The 15,187-nt window shown below is 34.5% G+C and overlaps 2 protein-coding genes across 9 annotated transcripts; both read right to left on the bottom strand.

Annotated features, from left to right (window-relative positions):
* Positions 51-3,766, bottom strand: LOC109361509 (pentatricopeptide repeat-containing protein At4g30700). Its single transcript, XM_019606977.1, has one exon. The coding sequence runs from the start codon at positions 3,731-3,733 to the stop codon at positions 1,352-1,354; it is 2,382 nt and encodes a 793-aa protein (XP_019462522.1). The 5' UTR covers positions 3,734-3,766; the 3' UTR covers positions 51-1,351.
* On the bottom strand, positions 4,726-9,714 carry LOC109362750 (AUGMIN subunit 8-like). 8 transcript variants are annotated; one of them, XR_002109441.1, is made up of 7 exons: positions 9,416-9,714; positions 6,515-8,084; positions 6,321-6,440; positions 6,032-6,160; positions 5,865-5,917; positions 5,480-5,587; positions 4,726-5,106 (listed from the first exon to the last, which is right to left on the bottom strand). XR_002109441.1 is itself a non-coding variant. In XM_019608760.1 (7 exons), the coding sequence occupies exons 2-7, from the start codon at positions 7,946-7,948 to the stop codon at positions 5,041-5,043; spliced, it is 1,935 nt and encodes a 644-aa protein (XP_019464305.1). In that variant the 5' UTR covers positions 7,949-8,084; positions 9,416-9,712; the 3' UTR covers positions 4,726-5,040. The 8 variants fall into 8 exon arrangements, 6 of the variants coding, with proteins under 6 accessions (XP_019464305.1, XP_019464307.1, XP_019464306.1 ...); XR_002109442.1 differs by having other exon boundaries at positions 6,044-6,160; XM_019608760.1 differs by having other exon boundaries at positions 5,865-5,954; positions 6,044-6,160; positions 9,416-9,712.

The raw sequence follows: 15,187 nt of genomic DNA, 5'->3' as shown, positions 1-15,187 counted from the left end.
TATCTTATATGAGACTTGAGGTTTTTTCATTTCACACCCATGACCATGAATGATACATTAATTGAGGTAAGTTCCAACATGGAATAAGATTCGATTGCAAACAGAATAGAATAGAGTATCTATTTAAAAAATAAGTCAAGCATAGAATCTTCATGCTCTACCATGTCTCTACTGAAAGCTACCTTAGCCATCTATTTCTCAACAACGGATGCATCCTTAGACGTTGCCAAATTTCACATAGTAAGTCATTCATCTAGTTGTACTTTATTGCTCTCTTCTCTTCAATCATTGCAACGGGCATTCTCGAGTTGAAATGGAGTGGAGTGAGCATTGAGGAATGGTGGAGAAATGAACAATTCTGTGTCATTGGTGGTGTGTCAGCACACCTCTTTGCTGTCATACAATGTCTTCTGAAGGTTCTGGCTGGAATTGATACCAACTACACTGTTACATCCAAGACAACAGCTGATGAGGATTTTGGAGAATTATATGCCTTCAAGTGGACGACTCTACTAATTCCTCCAACCACTATCTTGATAATCAACATTGTAGGGGTTGTTGCTGGAATCTCAGATGCCATAAACAATGGATGCCAATCCTGGAGACCTTTATTTGGAAAACTCTTCTTTTCCTTCGGGTGATTGTCCATCGTTACACGTTCCTTAAAGGTTTGATGGGTAGGCAAAACCGCACACCCACCATTGTTGTCATATGGTCAGTGCTATTGGCTTCTATTTACTCCTTGCTCTGGGTAAGAATTGACCTTTTCGTGCTCAAAACTAAGGGACCTGATATCAAGCAATGTGGAATCAACTGTTGAATTATGGTTTGCCTACAGTGTTCTTTGGTTAACATCTTAAGAAGACGTATATAAATTCTTGATTTTACTGTATGAAGAGTGAACAAAAAAAGGAGAAGGGAAGAGTGAAAAAATTGTGAAGTGCAAATGCAGCTTCTCATTTTTGTAAATGTACTAGAAGATGTGTGGTTAATATGTGCTTTGGCCCAAACTGTCCAAGGAGAACATCACCTTCTGCATGGGCAAAAGAACACAATGCTAGTAGTGTTTGTAAAAGATCTAGGAGGCTAGTTGATTTAACGTAAAATGGTTTGTAGGATGTTGAAGTGAAGGATAATAAACAAACAGATCTTATTAAAGCATGCTAGAACTCAGATATTGGCAGTTTAACTTCAAAAAAATTTACTCAACCAATGCTATGAAATGTCACTCTTCTCAGGTGGACAATCATAGGAGGGTCAGATCATACTGTTGCAGGGTAAAGAAATACGAAACCACAAGGATATATGACACTTCTCATCTTTGAAATGGTAAACAATTATTCATTCGGCTTCACCAATAATCGCCACAAGAACAGATCCCATCTTTGAAATGGTGGAATCTGTTAGCATCCCTTACTACAATCAATCTTTCTGTGATCTTTGATATATATTTAGTTGCAGTATGACAATCTAAACAAACCCGGAGATTCTTGATGATCGTGATTTCAGTACCAGGTTCAGTTGTGATAAGGCCAAAAGCAATGGCTAACTTCTCACTGTGAACATTAACCATGAGCTCTTTTTCTTCTTCTTCCACGTCATGCAAAGCAGTGACTGTCTCTGAATGATACCCCATCTCTCTCATCTTGCTAGTTAACTTCTCCAGCTTTGCATAGATAGCTGTTGCATGGGAATGAGACCGATCACCAGATACAAAGACATGTGGGGTCCCATTAACCTCAATTAGAGTGCACCCTGGAGTTTTTGCCAGTTTTCTTTTCTTGACTCCTTCTCGTATTGAAGCAGCCTTTGGGAAGTTTCTCTCTACAGAGTATATATTAGAAAGTAAGACTCGGTATCCTACACTCCCTGGGTCCAGTTCAAATAGTCTTTCTGAAGCAATACTAGCTATGTTTGTGTCTTTGTGAGTCATGCAAGCGCCAAGCAATGTACCCCATACTGCAGGACCTGGCTCAACAGGCATGCTCCTAATAAATTCTAAGGCTTTTTCTAACTGTCCAGCTCTCCCAAGAATGTCCACCATGCATGCATAGTGCTCAGTCAAGGGCTGAATCCCATATTTGTTAACCATATGATGGAAAATTTCATCTCCTTCTCTTACCAAGCCAGCATGACTGCAAGCATACAAGACTGAAAGAAAAGTAACACTAGATGGATGAAAACCTAAATGTAACATCTCATTGAAAAGCTTAAGAGCTTCATGCCCATACCCATGGAGCCCATAACCAAAAATCATCGTATTCCAAGTAATAGTATTTTTTTCACTCATTGAGTCAAATAACTGCCAAGCCTCTGAAACTTTCCCACACTTGGCATACATGTCAACCAAAGCAGTCAAGACATAAATGTTTGTCTCAAGGTTTTTGCTTTTAATTAACTGATGGAGCGATTTTCCAAAACTTAGTGCTCCTAGTTGTGCACAAGCAGAAAGGGTAGTTGTGATTGTAACTGTATTAGGTGCAAAATCAGTGGTCATCATCTCCTGAAAAAGAGAGATAGCAGTCTCCGTTAAACCATTCTGTGTATAACCCGAAATCATAGCATTCCAAGCAGCCACAGTTTTCTCTGGTGATTCATCAAATAACTGGCGTGCCAAATCTATTTCATTGAGTCTACTGTAAACAGTTACAAGAGCAGTTGAAACAGACGAATTCGAAATAGTGCCAGATCTCAGACAAAAACCTTGAATACAGCAAGCCAAATGCAGATGACCAAAGGGAGAAGACACTGGAATCAGGCCAACCATGGTGCTTGAACTGACTCTCTCACCAGAACCAAGTAATTCATTGAAAAGCTTCACTGAACATTCAGTTTCACCATTACCAGTAAACCCAGAAATAATGGCATTATAAGATACCAAGTCTGGTTTCCTAATCATCCTGAACAATCTCCTGGCTGTGTCAACATCCCCGCATTTCGAATACAAAGAAATCAAACCAGTCAACACATAAGCATTAAAATGAAACCCAAGTTTCAAAGCTAAACACTGAATCCCCATCCCCACTCCCAACTCTTGCATCTCAGCAACAGCAGGAAGCACAGTAGCCACCGTTGTGTAATCCAAACTAACCCCATCTGCAACCATATCCCTAAAAACCTCAAAAGAAGACTGATAACAACAATTCCTAACCAACCCAGTAATCATGGTATTCCACAACACAGTATCCCTGTCAGACATTTTATCAAACACCTTCCTGGCATACCCAACACGTGAAAACTTGCAATACAAGTCAGCAAGGGCAGAACCCACAAAAGGGTTAGACGCCATCCCATCAACGATGGCATGAGCATGCAAGAGCATACCGTGTCCTTCATCGGCGAAGCGAGAAGCGGCATTAATGGCAAATGCATAGGTGAAGTTATCAGGGTTGAGGTTGGTGTTAGTGCGCAAATGGGTGTAAAGAGAAATGGAAGAAGAAGCGTGGAGTGAGAACCCTCTGATGAGAACGTTGAAGAGGAAGATATCGGGTTTAGGAATGGAAAAGAAGAGGGAACGAGCGTGGCGTGTGGCGCGGAGGTCGAAGAGCTTCTGAGTGAGCTTGGTGACGGTGGCGAGGTCGAATTGGAAGCCATTGAGGATGATCTGAGCGTGGGTTTGGGTAAGGTGAGGGAGGGTGCACGCTTTGCTTATCAAGGAAAGGAGTGAGTTGCGGCTAATTGGTGCAACGCCACACACTTTGCTCAGAAAAAGCTCTCCATTAATCATCTGCATGTTACGCCCTTCAACTTTCAACGTTCTTTATTTAAACATTGCGCGCAACATTGTTCCTTTATTTTCCCATGTGACCAACTATAATTGGTATTGGAAAATTGTAAAAATAATTAAATTAGTTTATATTTGAGACAAAAAAAAATATTTATATTTTTTAAGCAAGGTGAGTCTCAAGAAAAAATGTCACATGCAATCTTTAATTATTTGATTATAATTTGTTTGACTCAAATTTGAGACACTTCTCTTTGTTGCCACTTGAGCTTCATGGCTAAGATTGCCTTCTTTACAAGCATACATATAGCATCAAAACGTTATGTTCATTTTGTATTGCTATGGTAGTCAATTCTAAATCAAATTCAGTTCTAAGTTGAAATCTATGCATAAGTCTTGGTTACTTCTTAATGTATCACGTTTGCTATAGATTTGGTAGAGCAATCTGAGAAGGGGCTTTCCAGTAATATGTGGTTTGGTTTTGAAAACAACCCAGGTGCTAATGCACTGCACTAGTGTAAAATATACACGACGTTAATCATATAGGCTATAAATGTAGAAATGCTTATTACCTCTCGGGCATACATGCAAGTATGCATTAATGTTTCTTAATGGCCCAAATACTTCTTTCCCCTTCACCCCTTAATCAGATAGGGATAATATGTCTTAATTTATGTCTTATTTTGTGTCCTAAACGAATGAGAAAACTCTATTCATTTAAAAAGAAAAATTATAAAAGCAAAAAATAATATTTAAATATTATTTCATGGAGTTTGATTGGTACGGACATGGGGACAAAAAAAATATGCGACAGACCCTTTAATGCACATTTCTTAAATGAAGGTGATCAAATATGTCATGTCCATTTTGTTAGATTTTTGTTCAAAACTGGTTGCAACTATATAGTATTTATTTCTCAAAAGTCAAAATACAAATGTTGCTCTTGAATAAGACCAATATAACAAAAACGGCAATAAGTTATATGCAAGTTGTAAGTCTCTGTGTCAATATGTTGCTCCTTTGCTTTGCTTTGCATTTTCTTTTCTGATACAAAATTACAAGTGGAAGACTCCTTGGGTCACACGTGTTGACTAAAGGAATTAAATTAAAAATAAAAAAGACATTAAAAAATATAAATAAATTTCAACATATTTGAGGAAGAAAGAAACCTATATAAAAGATTTACAGTGGTAAAGAACCTGGAAGATATTAGATACTGATACTAATACTATCACTTTGGCAGCAGCAGCAGCAAGAGACTTGTTGTTAGCTTAGAAGCAGGTCAGGCTCATGCGAACTTAAATTTCCAAAATTGGTTATTTATTTACCTCCAAAGCTTGCTTCCTCTGCATGAGATGCGTCCTAAGGCTATTTTCCTCGACCTGTTTTTGCCAAAAATAATTAGTAACTGCACCAAGAATGATGCCCAACACTTTTAAACAAATGAAACTAAAAATATCCAGCCTTCAAACCTATCATATTTCAAATTTTGTTAAAATGAAAAAGGTCCAGGATGTAGATTTATCACACGACCAAATGGGATAAAGCTCAATGAAATGCAACTATGTCAACTGATACAAAAGCCAAACTCAACAAGGTGTGCATTAGGAAACAGAAACGAAAAGCGAAGGAGTGATAGGGAAGTAAGTGCTGTATACTACACAGGCATCTATGAATCGAGCAAACATACCAAAAATAAGTGATGTATTACTTGTTTGCATAACTCAACCTCTTAAACCATATATCATGACTTACCTGCATAGCTGCTGCAGAAGTCAGTAGAGCTTCACATTCATCAAGCATGTCTTTTTCGTTTGCTGATATAACAGCAACATCAGAAATTAAATTATCTACGCCCTCTACCTATCACACAGAAAAAATAATGGAGTCAGCACAAATAATACTAATTTGACATGAAAGTGGTACGCAAAATGATTGTAACCCTTTACCGATGAATCCAAAATTGTAATTTTACTACATTGGAAATAAAAAAAGAAGTACAAGTTTGATACTAAATGTGTTAGTCTAGAAGGAACAGAAATCTGCTATACCAACTGTTTGTACCCTTCGAGACATCAGCATAGACAAGTGCCAGGTGATAATGCGAAAAATCAGTAGGACACTAGCACAATTAACTCACCTGTGAGAGCAAAGGGCAGATTGCAGATCCCATTGCTTGCATGATATCAACAGCTGAACATATAGCAACCTTTAAATCCTCAATATCTACCTGGGTAAGTGTAAATATAGCAATGATGCCATTGTCTCTTTCCAAGTATCAAATCAACAGACCCAAAAAAACCTTACACAGTTACACACCTTTGCTCCTCTTGTTACCGGAAGACGAAGAGTGTTTGTCTCCAAGTCTTCCACAGCCCCAGATAAAGCATCAACATGTTCACTTTCACATACAGCCCAGTCATCAAGGAATGCCATCTGTTTTGGTCATTGTAAAAGGTCCACATTTACAAAATATACAATAAGCATAGAAAGTTGAAATATTTAAGGAAAGAAAATAGCATCAGATACTACCATCAACAATAAAAGATGGCATATACAATGATAACTATTGTAGTCAAGAGATAACAAGCATTACTTGATCATTCAAAATAGATTTCAACTTAAGTTCAAGCTGCAGTTGCTGTAGATTAATCCTCTTCCTGATAATTGATTCCCATATTGACAAAGAAGTGTTCCATACATTGTACAGTGTTCTCTGCACCATCCAACAAGTTATTGTAAAACGATGTAGGTGAATGATTGCCAGCTATCAAAGATAGTTAGTCATACCTCCACAATTGCATTTTGGATGTAAATCACATCCTCTGCCCTCGCATTGGCAAATCTCCATTGCAAGTGTCTATTGTAGAGAAGACGTAATTGGTGAGCATCTTCTATGTAGGCTGCACCCTTTTTCCCCTTTTTAACATCAGTAATAAAGCTGAGCAATGAAATTGGATTGTTGGATAGGCAGGGAGAACTGGCTGGCCTTATTCGAGATGGACTAACTCCTCTAGAAGGAGGAGTTGATGGCCTTGATCGAGCTGGACTGACACCTCTTGAAATAGAAGATGATAGCATCGAGGTCTTACTAGGTGAGGGGAGACAAGATCCTGTACTTGACAAGGAAAGAGACCTGACTCCAGCAATTGCTAATCCTCTTTTATCAGATAGAGTTGCAGAAACAGATTTATGAAGCCTTGAAACCTGGGAGATGTCATCAACTGATTTCACCTTGCTTCCTACTCTACCACTTTCAACAAGCATTGATAAACTTGCAGCATTACTAGAAGCTTTTTGCAAGGGTTTACTTGCTTCACCTGGCAAAGACAATCTTCTCTGTGTAGACCCTTGTAAGGGCTTACTTGCTTCACCTGGCAAAGAAAATCTTCTAAGTGATGATGCACTCAAGGGGTTGCTTGCTTCATCTGATAAAGTCAATCTTCGACGTGAGGGCAAACCAGTTTCCAAATATGAAGTGTTCAACATTCTGATTGTCTTATCAGCATGATCAACACCACTTCTATTTAATGAATTAGATGATACCTTCCCACCAATTCTACTTGGCCACCGATGCTGATCTATCAATCGAGAATGCAACCTATCAACAGGTTTTGAATTCTCAGACTGATCAGAGGCATTCTTCCCTTTAATAGGGCTTCTCTTCCTCTCCGGGGTAGGTTTTCGTACATTGGGAGTTTCAACCTGCTTGTGAGCCACGTTTGAATTTGCCCGCAGTGTACAATCAGAAGCAGTGGTTACTGGCTTCTCTTTCTTGCTTACAGGTACTGAAACTGTATCTGACTGAAAAGAAACACTCAAACTCCGCATTGTAGAAGGCCATAGACCCTCTGGCAAATGGCTACCAGCTACCCTTCTAGATGATAGATGCACATCTACAAAAGAATCGTGGACAGGTGTGGAAGCACGTGGTGGGGAAGGAGGAGTTGCAGGCCGCTTCCTCTCTGCCGAAAGAGGCCTCTTATGTAACAATTTGGATGATGTAGGGGTTGTCGGTCTTGTGATGTTAGGAGACGGGCATCGGCGAGTACCAGATAGGGATGCCGGAGTAGGTGTAGGTGATTTATACCTTGACCTAACTTCCCTTGTTGCAGAGCGTCTTGTGGGGATTGCATTGTTCTTTTCAGCCAACACCAATGGCAGTCTTGAGGTCTCCACACCTTGGTGTTTCCGTAATGCTTTCTCTGATTCATATATATCCATCCACTCTATCCCAATTAGACCACATCGATAGAAGTTTTCATAAAACTTAAACCAGATTTAAGCTCCTTTGGCAATCAATGGAATAAATAGACAGCACATATTATCCAGAAAGAAGATCCCTTTCTCTGCAATAAACCTGCCACAAATGCAAAGACAAGTGAGAAACTACAGAGTGGAAAAGAAAAGCATAGAATAAACCCACCAAAAAAGGAAAAGCCAAAATTTAAAAAAAAACACACATCTTTACAGAGACTCAGATCCTTGAAGAAGGAATTTGAGAATCACAGGTAATAAAGGCAAGTGGGTATGCCCAAATACAACAAGACGAGGACACAGTAAGAAGAATATGGTTAAGAGAAATTCGCGGGAGCTGTCTCAAAGTGCATCTCAACGTTTAATCATTGAGTTGCAGAGGAAGGAGGGGTCCCGGGTCCCCTTTGGAAATTGAGGATACTGGGAAGTGGAATGGAATAGGGTGAGGGTGTAGAATAAGAGAGAGGAAGTGAGTAGGATAAGAGAGAGGGGGGGTGCTTAATTTCCCACTTTTGTCTCCACTCACCAGAATGCCATGGTCAGGTGGGTTGGCAATGGGTTCACTCTTATTCCTTCTTCTAGCTTAACTCCTTTTAATGAAAGGGAATTCAATGAAAATGATAATATAACTAATCTAATCTCTCTTACAAGTTAGAACACTCTCCCATTCTTCCTAAATACAGAAACACTTAACTTAATCACTATGTAGGGCACTCATTAATCACCGTTACCATATCTTAGTTACTTTCCTCTTCCAAAATATGCAGACAGAATTTTCAATAGAGCTTGTAAATTATGTCTTTTGTTTGTATCCTATGCACAATATCTTATAAATTTTCTTAATCCGATTGAAGGCTGAAAGTTGAAGATGGTTAAAGACATGGAGGTCCACGTGCAAGGGACGATCATTGTCCATCCCAATAAAACTACTGTTCAGCAAAGTGCAAACCTAAAATGATTCACAGACATTGTTCTCTGCAAAAGGAATAAAATAATTAAAAATTTAGGGAAGTTGAAATATCGTTTTCTACCATCTTGGATAATTTTTGGAGACTAATGTGAAGGAATATCGATGGAATCCAAGAGAACTTTTTTGGAAAGAAACAAAGGGTTCAGACCAAGGATCCATAAGAAATGTCTGGATTGAAAGGTTCATGTCTCTCACACTGAAGACACGTTAAGTGTTTCAGTTTCACTTTTAATCAAAAGCCAGAGTTTATTGAATTTGATTACCAAATTCTTCGCTCAAACAACAAAATTGAAACCTTTTCCAATTTATCCACCTTCAAAAAAGGAAAAACATCAAAGCAAATCCTTCATAATGTGATAGCAAAGAAAGTAATCTAGATTGAGCTAAAAAAATTAAAATGAAAAACTCAAAGGGGAAATTAATTAATCAGATCATAACTGACTCTATGAAAATAAATTTCTCACCTTATGCTGATAAAATAATTTTCAAATTGAAATACAACGCATCAATAGAACAACGAATCAAAGCCCTAAATGAAATCAGTGATTAGCTCTTCTTCCAAAAAAATAATGAATCAAAAAAGAGAAACAAGAATTGAATAAAGAAGGTGCAGATCGTGCACGGAGATGGATGGTGGAAAATGGCCGTTCGCCGGAATCGAATTTTACCGGCGATGGAAAGTTTGTGATTTTGAAGTGAGAGGGACGTGAAAGCAAAGAAGGTAATAAAATAAGGGAAAAAGATGATTCCGTGTTGCAAAAAGTTTCCTATGAAAAATATAATAATAATAATAATAATAATGAAATTAAGGAAAATAATAATAAAATAAGGTATGAGAAAACGGTTTCAGTTGGAAAAAAGGAGGGATAATTGTTTTATGGCGCCGCCTACTTCTAATTATTCCTTGACCCGTAATTATTATTTTAATTATATATTTTTTTAACTAGCGGTTTAATATTATTTTTTTTTAAAAGTTCGTGTAAATTGATAACATGTTTTTATTCTATTTCCAGGTATAACTTTTACTGAATATTTGTTATTTTAATGTCTGAATTATTGATTATGCACTCATCTAAAAATATGTAGGTTTGTAATACATATCAATTAATTCTTAAAAAAAATAGACACTGCATCTACATTATATTTAAGATAATCGTATTTTTTCTAAATTATCTATTAATCATTTTTGTTTATTATAATTATTTTAAAGCTTATAAAACATGGTGAGTGATAAATGTGCAAAATATATTTGTCTATGTTTTAAGTTTCAAACATAGTGACTATCTTGGAGAGTGTAATTGTACAAATTTTCTCCAAACTTATAGTGAATGCTTTATTCATAAAAATAAAATAATTCTTCTTATAACTTTTTAAACCCCAAAACACTGTTCTTTCCAAGGTCTGTCTACTAGGATTTATCAACCCATTCTTATACATCCAACTTTGTTTTAAATCAACGTTTGGTTAAATTTGATTGGTCACTTGGTTTTCATTGCCCATGCAAATCCTATTATAACAAATAAATAATGTAAATATTTATATACAATATATAATTTATTATTTATTTATATATTACTTTTATTACAAATTCAATAATTCTTAAAAATATTTCATTATGAATGAATATATTATTTTCTCATATTTTACACATTCACCTTTCTTTCTTTTTGTGTAGGGTGTTGAACATCATGTAATTAATTAATTTAACATGCCTACCTTTCCCATGCCGAGGAATAAATTGTTGATACGGATAGACAATTTGGGTTCCAAGACGTATCTAATTAATCCATAAAAGTTTGAACTTTGGAAGTAGTAATTATTAAAAAAAAGTAACTATGGACCACAAGAAAACTAATCATCTAATGTAAGCAAGATCCAATCTTATCCACTCATCTGGTACGGTCCGATCATGATTGTACCTAAATAGGTTTGGGTTCAAAAGTTTGACACAATCAATATTTAAGATCGGGTATAAACCAAGCATGACATGTTCCAACCTATCTCATGATCATTCACTCATCATGTTTGTATGTGTCTCCTTTCAAGTGTATACTTAGTAATGTCACATTTTTTGGTCAAAAGTATTGTTGATTCTCTAATGTTTTCATCATATATACATATGTCATTTTATATGTCAAATTAGATAATCATAATAATAAATAATATTGAGAATATTTTATCTAATAAGAGTATGAATAATGTTTAACCAGGTATAGGGTCGAGTTAGGGTGTAAAGATTGACCTGATTGATATTTATGGTCGGATTAGCTTCAGGTCTATGGGCGGGTCCGAGTTCAAAAAAATGACTCGACTAACATTTAGGGTCAGGTGAGGACAAACCTTAACTCGTCCCAACCCAACCCATACTCACTCATAATCTAACCTAATAATTGGGCAGGTGGATTAATAGGGTTGAGCATTGACCTAGTTGGGACATGTTAAGGTTTGTCTTTACCCGATCCTAAATGTTGGTCGGGTCATTTTTGAACTCGATCATAGACTCAAAGCTAACCCGACCGTAAATATTAGTTAGGTCAACATTTAAACCTGAACTCGATTAAATATAATGCATAATCATTTTAGATAAAATATTCTCAATATTATTTATTATTAGGAACATGTAATTTGATATATGCATATATATTGTTAATCATGTATATATGATGGAAAAAATTAGAATCAATGATATTTTCAACCAAAAAAACGTTATTACTATGTACACGTTTGAATAGAGAATATACACTACAAACTTGATGAATGAGTGACCATGTGATGGGTCGGGTGAGGTCATGCTTGGTCTTTACCTGATCCTGAATATTGAATGTGTCTAATTTTTGAACTCGAACCTGACACTTGACTCGATGAGACCTAACCTATTCAAATTCGATCATAATCAAGTCATAGTGAGTAAGCTGGTAAGGTCGGGTCCTACTCACCCTTATAGGGATACACTCGTTTAAGGATGTGCCATCATTATTTTTAGAGTAAATACTTATTTTAATCCCTCATATTTTCAACTTACCAGTTTAGTCTTTCAAAAAAAGAAAATACATAAAATGGTTCAAAAATTTCAAATATGTGTCAAATTAATCTTTTTTGGGGCAAATTAGTACCTACAAAGTATTGTAAAACATGCTAAAAATAACTAATTTGACTCACATTTAAAAAATTGAGATTATTTTAGATCTTTTATTTTTAAAGGACTAAACTCACAAAGTCAAAAAATATGGGTGACTAAAATAAATATTTACTATTGTTTTTATCAACTACCAATAGACATACTATGTTAGTAATGTTACTATCGAAATTAATAGACACTTAAAAAAGGCAGGTAATTACTAATTACTACCCTCCCTTCATCAATTACACACATTCAATCAATTTCATAGAGTATTTACTTATTCCCCTCTCATAGTTTTTTGAGTGCTTGGTTGTAAAATGTATACACTGACAGTGTAAAGATTTATACACATGCACTTTATTATCCATTATTCATTTGGATTACATTTTCTGAAAAGTGAACAATAATAAAAAATCAATGATGATAATACAATGACAGCGTATAAAACTCATACACTGTCAGTACATCCATCTTTTTCTCTTTTTAGTAATGTTTTCAAAATCTTAATTATATTACTTATATTAATTGAGTAAAAAGAAAATGAGTTCATAAAAGTGATAACCATAAATTGAGTATAAAGGAGAAGAGAAATAAGACAAAATATGAAGGATAATATGAAAACTATATTTAATGCTTGAAAAGTTAATACCTATAACCATATCATTTAACTTTAATATACATGGAAATATTCAAAACAATCTTAAAAGCAGAGAAAATAACAACAATTTTGGGAAAAAAAATGCTTTAACCAGAATAATTTTAGAAGGGGGCCATAACCATTTGAATCCGTGTTACATTATGAAGCAGTGAATCATAGACTTTGTTCACCAAAAATGTTAATAGCATTAAATAAGATTAAGATACTTCACCAAATAAACAAAGTAAGATAGAATATTATGTTATTAAAAATCATATTATTTTGATTTTATTCCTTCTGTTTTTTTTAGTTTTTATTTCATGTACTTTTAGTTGATTTTGATTTTCTTCCTCACCGATGAATGGAAAATGCTCACATGGAGGAATCAAATCCTTAAAAAACACAGGGTTAAAATTAGTGCATGGCATAAATGTAGGAACAAAATGTGTTGATCTTAGTTATTATGTTTTTATTTTAAGTATTTCCTTAAGGTTATCGTATTTCACCCAAAATAACAAATATCACTGAAATCAAAATTAATTAAAAAATGCAGAGAATATAATCTTAAAAAAAACACAAACACTAAAATTGAAATGATGTAGTGAGGAAAATAATATTACAGATTTTATTGTATGCATTGAACCTAGCTTGAAAAACTTTCTAAAAAAATCATTTCCTCGCATGAAAATGGGTCATAGTCAGTGACATTGAAAATTCTGTTCCTCTCGTCCAAGTTTGTCTTTTAATCAGTGTCCAAAAATATCAATGAAAGATTCTGAAATTGTTTTGGTAATTTGTTGTCTGCTTATTTCTTCTTATCGGAACGAAGCTAGTTAACTACTTAACTTGCATCTCATCAACTAAACAGCTTTAAAATCATATATCCTTCGACAGAATGGATTGGATCGAAACGACTTTCCTGTCGAACCCCTTTTTGTCTGTATGAATTTCTGACCACGCGAAATCTCCATAGCCAATTTTCCATTTTTTATTATTGGCCCAAAAATTTGATAGGGGTCATGACGCAGCCCCTACTCACTTATGTGCCGGCGACTGACTCAAGTGCCCCCGAACCGCGCGAAATGGTCGCCTATTACACGGCTCACTAACAATAAGAAAAGTGTCATCAGAAAATATTTTATTTATTAATAATTAATTACAAGTAATATGTGTTATTTTTTGTGTTGTAAGAATTTAATAAAAGTATACATCATTACTTTTCTTATCACCGTGTTTGCAATTTTGTCCATTTTCTTTATTTACTTCCATAGTCATTCTCCATATCCATCCGTAGTTTAAATTTTAGATGCAAAACCCTAGTCATCAAATCAAAATCATATACATAACATAATCGACTTTGGTTTAACATAATTCGATTTCATAAAGATTAACTTAAGTTTAATTCTGTATAATATTTTTTTTTATATGGAATGCGACTTGATTAAAATTTACAAGTCGTACAGTACCAAGATAGGTTTTAATATTTCTAACTCGTCAATTTGAATGATAATTATTAGAATATGAATATATAGAGAGTCTTTTTGGTCTATTTTTATGATTTTTTTAATATGAATATTGATATATCTTTCTACAAAATTGTTAATAAATAAAATATAATTTTATGATACATGTCATTTTTCTTATGATATATGATAATTTTTAGATTAACTTTAATAATATATATTTATATATGATAAATATTATATTCATGATATAAAACTGTATGTATAATAATTATACGCTTTAATTAAACAAACATATATAATCGAGCCGCATTAAACTAATGAAGGAGTTGAATTCCCACTTTAATTTGATCTCATTTAATTCATAAAGTAATGAATGAAATAAGTGACAGACTAATTCATGACACTCACTGCTGAACTTAATTTTGTTTTGACCCTTTGTGAGTTTTCTTGTCCTTTTCATTTTGCTAAGAGCCTGAAATTAATTCAAAACCTATAGAGTAAGAGAATATATTTGATAGTACTAACAAAATACTAATAAATTTCTTAACTAATTTTGAATTATAACTTATATAGTTAATGAATGATTTTTTTGTTACATATAACTTATATGCATTATACTGTAATATTATCTAACTTGTTACTTTATTCACTTACATAGCATTTTTATGATTAAATAGTTAATGCATACGAGATATCTTCATCTAAAAGTTTCTTTATATACAGGAATATCGGATAGATCAAAATTCAACTATTTCTATATGTTCATTGTTGTTTGCATATATTATCATTACAGTTTAAATGTTATATGATATTCACATTATATATAAAAGTATTATAAATCAATTATGGATAATGTTTGACAGTATAAAAAACTTTATATTATCGATGTACAAATTATCGATATCTTTATATTAAAAAAATTCCATTTTATATCAGATATCTTAATACCACTCTAAATCCAACGTTCCAAGAAGTTTCACTTCACATTAAATGCTTGTACAATCACAGACAT

This window comes from Lupinus angustifolius, chromosome LG12 (genome assembly GCF_001865875.1).
Source record: "Lupinus angustifolius cultivar Tanjil chromosome LG12, LupAngTanjil_v1.0, whole genome shotgun sequence".
Classification (NCBI taxonomy): Eukaryota; Viridiplantae; Streptophyta; class Magnoliopsida; order Fabales; family Fabaceae; genus Lupinus; species Lupinus angustifolius.
The sequence above is the reverse complement of the archived record's forward strand: the minus strand, read 5'-3'. Positions and strand labels throughout refer to the sequence as shown.

Coding starts and splice junctions, on each gene's coding strand:
- LOC109361509 (XM_019606977.1), bottom strand. CDS start 3,733: ATGCAGATGATTAATGGAGAGCTTTTTCTGAGCAAAGTGTGTGGCGTT.
- LOC109362750 (XM_019608760.1), bottom strand. CDS start 7,948: ATGGATATATATGAATCAGAGAAAGCATTACGGAAACACCAAGGTGTG. Junction 6,441..6,514: donor TCCAAAATGCAATTGTGGAG/GTATGACTAACT, acceptor TGGATGGTGCAG/AGAACACTGTACAATGTATG. Junction 5,955..6,043: donor CGGTAACAAGAGGAGCAAAG/GTGTGTAACTGT, acceptor ACACTTACCCAG/GTAGATATTGAGGATTTAAA.